At 37.3% G+C, this 8,962-nt stretch overlaps 2 protein-coding genes across 2 annotated transcripts; both read right to left on the bottom strand.

The window, feature by feature from the left end:
* Positions 1-623: 623 nt before the first annotated feature.
* On the bottom strand, positions 624-1,637 carry LOC141657424 (uncharacterized). The gene has a single exon (XM_074464662.1). The coding sequence runs from the start codon at positions 1,635-1,637 to the stop codon at positions 624-626; it is 1,014 nt and encodes a 337-aa protein (XP_074320763.1).
* Positions 1,638-2,507: 870 nt separating this feature from the next.
* On the bottom strand, positions 2,508-8,762 carry LOC141610173 (aspartyl protease AED3-like). Its single transcript, XM_074428605.1, has 3 exons — positions 8,080-8,762; positions 3,230-3,704; positions 2,508-3,017 (listed from the first exon to the last, which is right to left on the bottom strand). Exons 1-3 carry the CDS (start codon positions 8,563-8,565, stop codon positions 2,662-2,664), a joined length of 1,317 nt encoding a protein of 438 aa, XP_074284706.1. The 5' UTR covers positions 8,566-8,762; the 3' UTR covers positions 2,508-2,661.
* Between the last annotated feature and the right edge of the window lie 200 nt (positions 8,763-8,962).

Below are 8,962 nucleotides of genomic sequence, written 5' to 3'. Positions count from 1 at the left end.
TCATATCAAGCCTATTGTTGTCTGCAAATAATATGTATGATTGTAATATATGGTTTAGAACAAAGACAGGCGCGTCACAGCAGTATATAATCTAATGTGTTGAAAAGAGAAGGGGATGGAGGAAGTAATAGTAATAAAGAAGTATAATATGATGAGCAAAATACAGTATAACAAGCATTCTAAGAATGAGAATACAAGGTAACAACTGAGTTGTTGCAGACCTTGCAGTAACAAAGAAAGTTACAAATGTTCATCTGGTGACTACTACTACGGACGGAGTACTCCGTATTATTTTGCTGTATTAAGAAATGGAAAGATGAATATAGTTGGCTTAAAGCAGAAAAAATCTTGACAAGTAAACGATGACATACAATTAAGACTAAAGCCATCTTGGAGGTTGAATTTCATATTAGTGTAATTACAGTCAGAATATGTTCACAATGAAGCAAAGCTTTCATACATTCCGAGCTCATGAGCCCTGAATTCATCTACAAGAATAACTAAATACACTACTCTACTTCCCAATTAAGTTTGGATAACTTTGATCAAATCCCAAATCCAACAAATAAATGAAAATCCTAAAAAACAATGCAAGCATCATCATCATTACAAAGGTTGATTAATCAATAAGAAGAGCGAGATGAATCGGACAAAGGACCAGAGGCAAAGTGAGTCCCATACTGAGAAAAGTTGAAGGAAGACATTTTGCTGCTGATACCACTCTCAAGAACATCCATCAAAGCTTGAGCTCTTATTTTGGCCTTATCACTCCCACAATGAACCACCTCCCCTAATCCATCAAAAATGACCCCTAACCCAACCTCTCTAATCTCGTCAGCCACTGCCTCACCCCCAAACTCGACCAACCTCAGCAACGCCCCAACCGCATTCTCCCTAACCCTAAGAGTGGCATCCAACCCAACCAAATCAACCAAAACCCTAACCCCACCAACAGTCCTAAATGAGACAGGAGCAGCATGAGACCCAGCCAGCTGAGCGACAACAGCAGTGACATCCTCAAGCATCCCAACCCTCCCGTCTCGGACAATACGTCCGAAGAGAACCCCAGCTGCGTCCAAGGAGAGCATGGTATCGCGGTTAGGAGGGTGAAGTGAGAGACCAAAGAGAGCCTTAACGGAGTCCTTGACGCTTCGGGAAGGGGAATTAGGTATGGAGACGATGTCGAGGAGGGTATAAAGGATATCGCGCATGGATCCGATGGTGGCACGGTGGTCCGGGTGTAGGGAGAGGGAGTAGAGTGTGGCTGCGGCAGATTGGACGGCGGAAGGAGAGTAGTTGTTGCTGTGTTGTGAGAGTGAGTGGGAGATGGCGTGGAGGAGGCCGGGGGTTGCCATAAGGGTGTCTGGACAGCTGATTGAGAGATTAAGGAGAGTAGCTGCGGCGTTATCTTGAGTGACTGAGGATGTTGAGTAGAGGGATTCAGAGAGGTATGAGAGGGCAGCACCGTCGTCTATAGTCGTGATGTAAGCACGGATGGAGGGTGTTGATTTGGTAAGGAGACGGAGCCTGCACAGTGCGCTGCTTCGTGTTTCGTCTGAGACTGAACTCAGTTTGGTTATTAGGGACTCCGCTCTTGTTCTAAGCGCTGATTCTTTTTCCTTTTCTTCTGAATCCATTGCAACCAACAATCACAATAATGGTGAATGGTGGGTGCTGTACAGTGGAGTGGTGGGATAAAAGGATGATTGTAATTACAAACAAAGAATTAATTAACTAATGTTGCCAAGTTTGGTCAATTTGGGTGTCTTTAAATCACTTTAATCATTCTTTTTTAGGTGGGATGTCCTCTTCGATTCAGCCTACTACCCCTACATTAATCAATCTCATCATCGTCGTCAATTGCTGACGCCGCCCGACTGTCACTAGCTCGCATTGTTATCTATCAACATTTTGGGTATATTACTCATTTTTATCTTTTTCTACTTTTGGTAAATTTATACAAGTGCACAAGTAATGGTGAATGGGCAAGTGGATATCTGAAAGAGTTCCTCTATTTATCATTAGTTTTCTCTATTTTCTCAATTTATATGTTTTTGTGTCAAAATGAATAGATAAAAAATAACAGGAATATTGGGAGTATTATTTCTATGTTTAGGTACTACTTCGTATCTCTTACTATATCTATCTATATTAAGTTTATAACAAGTTAAATCATCATTAAGAGTCAAAGTTTATAAATTTGTCTTTAATTGAGATCTTAAGCTTGATACATTGTTAATGTGTAAACAAAAAAAAAAAAAAAAAAAAAAAAAAAAAAAAAAAAAAACTTCCTACAGTCAAGGCCGTAATTAAATTGTTGCAATTTTACTGAGCGATTCAAAGGAGCTGCTATGAACCCGAGAAATAAAAAACACAAGCTTACGTAGATGTTAAGTTTAAGACGGATAGTGTCGTCCTAATGAGACTTAATGTTTATCACAAATTTAACCACAATATGGTCATAATCTTCGGCAATCATAGAAGTAGAACATTGTTACTCTGTATGATTTACTGATACACGTCGCTTAATTTTCCTTAACTGGAATCATATAATAATTCATAGGCAATCATAAACTGACAATCTCATATCGTCATCATTCGTCATCAACAACATAAGCTCTCCCAACAAACAAATTGGCATTAACAAACAACAACTCTGATCTAAGAACAAGGTTCACGAGAAATGCCAACCCTAGAATTAGGAATATCAAAAACCACCCTATGATTTTGTTGTTGCATACTAGCAATGACATTCAGGACGGAGTTAACGTTGTCCGGGGCCGCGGCCATGGCAAGGCAGGCAGTGCTGGTGGAGGCACTGTGGAGTAGGAAGTTGTCTTGGGGCAATGTCATGTTCAACTCTTGGAACATGAATGTCATTGATGGTACTGTGATCGGGACAGTGTAACAAGTGTCGAAACCCCCTAGTGTTGTTATGGTTGCATTTCCCATTCGGCGTCGGAACTCATCTCTTACGGCGGTGTAGACTGGCAGGGCTAGCCTAGTGTACACCGTGCCTAATCACAGAAAAAAAAAAAAGAATAATTAGATGGTCACTAGCTCAATTGCCAAAAGTTCCAAATCAGCTAACCCAAAAGTTCCAAATCAGCTAACCCGCTTGCTTATGGATATATATATATATATATATATATATATATATATATATATATATATATATATTTAAAATTTAAAATGCACAAAGAAATATAAGGATTTTTTGACAACATACCAGAATCAATAACGGTACCAGCTCCAGTAGTAGAATCAAAGGCCAAAGCAGCTGGTGGAATATCCACAGTTTTACGACCCACTTTAATCCCAATTAAATTAACATAATACAAAGAAGATCTTCTTGGGTTCTTAAGCAATGGTGTGAAATGAATTCTTTTGGGTTGGGCCACTGGCCCAAGTCTCAATTGTCCGGAAAAATTCGAGGACTTAAAGCTGGGTAGGCAGTAAGAGAATGTGGACTTGTACAGGTCTTGGGCTTGTGAAAGAAGAGATAATGGGCCTCGACCCAAGCCCAATAACCCCTGTAGTGGGACTGATGTGCCTGTTGCTTTCGAGATGCACCCGAAGACATAACCGGGGACAGAGTCTTGAGCTAGGGCTACGGTGTCCTGTGAGAGGTTTGCTGCTATCGTTGATCCGCCATAGGTTTGGTTGAACGTACATACATTTTGGAAACAAGTGGGGTTTATAACCTGAAAAACGAAATTACAAAGTAAACAATTAAAAGCGAGTGTAACTTTGATAAAGAAATATGATCACAACCAGTAATGTTAATGATGTAACAACTACGTTTATCGTATTAAATGGTACATATAATACGAAGGTAATGTATATATCGACTGATTACGCAAAAAAGTTTACTAAATAATGTAAGATGTTGGCACGTATGGTTTTTAAGTTGAAAACCAAATAAGATGTTGCAGAATGAGCTAATAAGGCAAAAAACACAATGTCATACAACATTAATAATATTTGTCCATTGGGACTTGGGAGTAAATAAGTGTGGGGAAAATGAGAAAGATCCATAAATTGTAGGGCATAGAATAGGAAGGCATATACTCCGTATAATTGTGTTGATGGTGGTGTTATCTTTTTCAAAGGTAGGCTTGCTTTATGCATGCTGTCCTAAGCTATCAAGGGTCCAACAGCCAAGTTGCTAGTCAAAAGAGTCTCGATTTTATGTGTCACATTCGTCCTACTTAAAATGATACAGAGATCATGCTATAACCTGAATAATAAAGAGAATATAACTAACCAAAATGGCTTTAGTGTATTGGAACGCGGGAGTGCCTCAAAGCGTTGTATATTAGCAACGAATTGATAGGTTCCGGATTTGACTCCCTATAAGAGATTACTGCGGTTACCTGTCATTCTAAGGGATGTCTTACCTGACACACGTGGTTTGCAGGGTATTGCATGTGCCCGGGGGATTAAACCCTCATCAAAAAAAAAAAATATATATATATATATATATATATATATATATAACTCCGACCAAACACCTAGTCTTGCTTAAGACGATATTATGGACTTTTTAAGTTGAAAACCATTAAATATCAACCCACATGGTATATATGGCAAATCTTTTACCTTTTTCAATGCATTTTGCTTTTATCCTATTAATTCCACATGGATATATTTATCTATATTAAATTTAAAATAAATAGTACCGTTAAATAAGAAGTTAAATCTCATTTTGGTTAAATGTGAACAAAAGGATGAACAAAAACCCCATATCATCCATCATTTTATAAATTAAATACTCAGGGGCTGTTTGGTTGAGGGTATTCAGGAAAGGGTAAAGGTATTAAACTCATTAATACTCTTTGTTTGTGTTTGTTTAGTCAAAAGAATGATTCCCTTTACCCATCTCTTACCCCCAAAACAATCTACTTCCTTACCACTCACCCCCCAAGGGAATCAATTTTCATTCCCTATTACTTCAACTACCACCAGCTTTGACCATGACTGCCCACCACGAGCGCGCCTGCCACCCACTTCCTCCGGCTGCATGCTCACCGACGACCACCCTTCCCACCTGCACCGACCATTCCTCACCGTGCCCCAAGCCTCTCCCCGTCGGACTTCCCCTCTCCCACTCGAAGAACGTATCACCACCACCTAACAACCACCCAAACACCCTCAAATACCTTCCCAACCACCAGATCTGGTGTTTTCGTGGGTGGGAGAAGGTATTTCGGGTGGTTGGGACGGTGGTTGAGGGTGTTTGGGTGGTTGTTTGGTGGTGGTGAGATGTTTTTCGAGTGGGAGAGGGGAAGTCCAGCGAGGAGACGCTCGGACAGCACCGGCGATGGAGCGATGGGGTGCCGGCAATGAGAGTTGTTCGTCGGCACCGACGGCTCTTATAGGTGGCAGGTGGTGTTGATAGAGGTGGTGGTTGAAAGAATGGAGGTGGTTGATGGTTAAACCATTCTTTTTCTAATTGTAACCAAACAACCTATAAAATTATAGGTAATCTCATACCTTTCCTCTCCTTACTCTTTCTCGATTTCATTCCCTTTCCCTTTGACGAACCAAACGGCCCCTCGGTATGTTGTTTAAGTATTACCCTCAGTCCCTCACCGCTCCCCTTCATTTATTTACATACATGTTCTTTCTTATAGTATCTCATTGATCTGTTCATCTATTTATATTGTGAACACTTTTGATAAGCATCCAAAGGTATCATTGTCGGCTTATCATCAAATAAGATTAACTAGTATTGGTGCTCGGCTTCGCCCGGGCTACCTCTACTTACCATTAAATTTTTTTTTCATTAAATAAAATTACTTAAAGTTGCATAACCCATAAATTTATCATTAATATATTTTTCTATGACATATCCTAAAATTACGACGAAATAAATTTTGAGACAAATTCATTACTCCCGCTATTAATATTTTACTCTTATTAATGAAACAATAGTAATAACATTTCACTACTTGCAAGTAATCATTGTTACTTTCACTACTCCCACCGTAATTATTGTTACTGTCATTACTGCCGCATTAATATTGATAATTTCACTACTCCCGCCGTAATTATTGTTACTTTCACTATTGACGCATTATTGATTATTTCATTACTCCCGTTGTTGTTTCTACCACTTTCACTAATCTCGTTGATAATATTGTTACTTTTACTATTCAAATGAGTGATTACTATCATATAACTATATCCAATGTTACTACGATTCTTTTCTTTACTACGAAATAACTTTTACTACTTAGGCGTGCAATTTTAAGGGGATTATATATTTATATAAATATATTACATATATGCATTAAATCAAATCGAACGAATTATGCAATATTATATATTATGGAATCTAACTTGAATTATTTATAACCTACTTATATTATATTTTTGTATGTTAAATAATTAACATCTCTATACATCTAATAACCTATAAAGTTTAATAAAATTGTATAGATTTTAAATTTAATATATAATTTTATGATGATAATAATTAATACCATAAGTGTGCGTGTTTATACTAATTAATTATTTTATTTTAAGGAAATTGACCATGTTCTAGTCTTCAATAAATATTTAGGAAAATTACCAAGCATCTTCTTTCTTTTAGTCTCCTTGAAATTGACCATCTTAATTAATTATTTTATTTTAAGGAAATTGACCATTTTAATTAATTATTTTATTTTAAGGAAATTGACCATGTTTTAGTCTCTTACAAATGTTTAGGAAAATTACCAAGCTTCTATATAATTTAATTTTAACCAAAACTATATAATATTTGCATTGAGATCCCTTAATTGGGTCCATCACACGGTGCCAGTGATTTAAAACTATATAGTATAATTAATTTGTATAACTTTTTTTAATTACATTGAAATCCCTTGGTTTCTGGAATTAATATATAGTATTGATTGATTGATTACAAAGGTCCTCTCCCCTTTCCTTATTTTTATGTCATAAATAAAAGTAAATACCTAATCGAGATGAAAGAAGTACTAATTAATTAGTATGATGACACCTTATTTTAAGGCTTGTTAGGTAAACTCTCCCTTCTCCCCTTTTCCTCTTATTGGCCCCGTTTTGTGTGAAGATCACTTTCTTATCTATACGAATGCTCCTTGAAGATCGAACTTTTCTACTGGCTTGAGATGGGCTGTTAAAAATAGCAACGATATTGGCGCTACCATTTTCACTAATTTGAAATCTAATTGCTATGCGCAATCTGCTTCTCAAGCTGAAGCCCTAGCCATCCTCGAAGCTCTTAAATGGGCTAGGAGGAGTCAACTTCTCCATGTGTGTGTTTATTCGGATTGCCTGCAAGTGGTCGCACAACTCTTGGACTTTACTCCGGTTAACATGGATACTAAAGTCGTTGTTAGCGACATTCTAAGAGTAGGTTGTTATTTCCATTGTCTTTCATTTTGTTATGTCCCTAGAAGTTGTAATAAAATGACTCATAGACTAGCTAAGAGAGCCATTAACATGTAATTCCGTTTCTTTGTCCACCTGTCAAAAAAAAAAAAAAAAAAACCTCATACTCACTCCATCCTAGACCGTAGTTATTTATTTACTTTTTTAAGTGTATCAGTTAATAATTAGGCAAATGATAAATACAAGTATACAACCCAATGGGTTGTATTTAAGTATTTAATACCCTTCCAAATTTGGTATTAATTTAAAAGTTAGGAAATAAATTACACACAGTTCAATGAAATTAATGCATATATTAAGTAATTATTTCCTTTTTTAGTTGCTTAATCATTAGCCTAATAATTATCTATTTTGATGTTTGACATTTTTTTGTGGGTCTCTCACTCTCTCCCATGTGTAGGTGGGAGATTGTTGATTGTGTAGTTCAAAAAAGTTCTCACATATTTCTCTAGTCTTGGTGTCAAATATAGATAACTATTAATTGAGACGGATAAAAATTAAAATTGGATATCAAGTTTTCCGCGTCGCATAAATAAATGAATGGTAAAGTCCTAAAAAAGCGACTTTTGCAATTTGATTTCACTTGATTTATCACAAAATAAGTACTAGTGAGTAGTGAGTGAAACAAGCATGAAAATAAGAAAAAGAAAAAGTGAATACCTGCTGACATTGAGGAGCAGCACAAGCAAGAGCAATAAAAGAGGAAGACTTATCGGGGGCAAAAGCGGAAGAAGCAGGACAACCAAGACAACCAGTACAAGGTAACCAAGCAGCATCACTACTAGTATCTAAAGCCATAAGAAAAGTTTGAGGTGGAGTTCCAATATTGACCCTGACTAAGTAGGTTGGACTTTGCATGAGCTGCCTTCCCCACGCCACCGGTGCCACTGACTTACGGGCCACCAGGCTAGTTAGGTACATTAACCGCGCCTGGTCTTGTACTTGCATTTGGATCACACTCTCCTCCCATGACATTGTTGTTTTAGGTTTCATGGGTGAGCATGGGCTTGTCACGTGGATTACTCGCAGGGTCGAGCCCTTGTCCTCTGAGAAGCTGCATTGGGTTCGGCTTAGACGACTGCCGAGGGCTAGAGAGAGGAGATGGAGGAGGAAGAAGAAGATGAGGACCAAGTTATAGCCTCTCATGGCTTTTTTCTTTCTGGATGAGTAGATAGGGAGAGTTTGTAAGTTTGTCGTTTGATAGTTAAGATGTGGTACAGACCAGTAGACATGTGAGTGTATATATATATTGTTTGTTGCTTGTGAATTTGTTATGAGTTTTATTGTTTGGAATGTCACATGAGTAATAGTTGAATTTAGTGGGGGGTAATGGTAATGGTGGAGCAACAAAATGTAATTATTACAAGGAGTATTTAACGCGTGTTTTGTGTCCTAAATTTTATGTGATATTGTATTATGTGTCTGTTTTGTATTTGTATCCATTTTGGTAGAATAAAAAAGTTAATAAGTGAAATAATATAATAATCCATGAGACAAGGAATGGATTAAAAAAAATGGAGATAATCCTTTTTCCAAAAAGAAG

This window comes from Silene latifolia, chromosome 1 (genome assembly GCF_048544455.1).
Source record: "Silene latifolia isolate original U9 population chromosome 1, ASM4854445v1, whole genome shotgun sequence".
NCBI classification, from domain to species: domain Eukaryota; kingdom Viridiplantae; phylum Streptophyta; class Magnoliopsida; order Caryophyllales; family Caryophyllaceae; genus Silene; species Silene latifolia.
The sequence above is the reverse complement of the archived record's forward strand: the minus strand, read 5'-3'. Positions and strand labels throughout refer to the sequence as shown.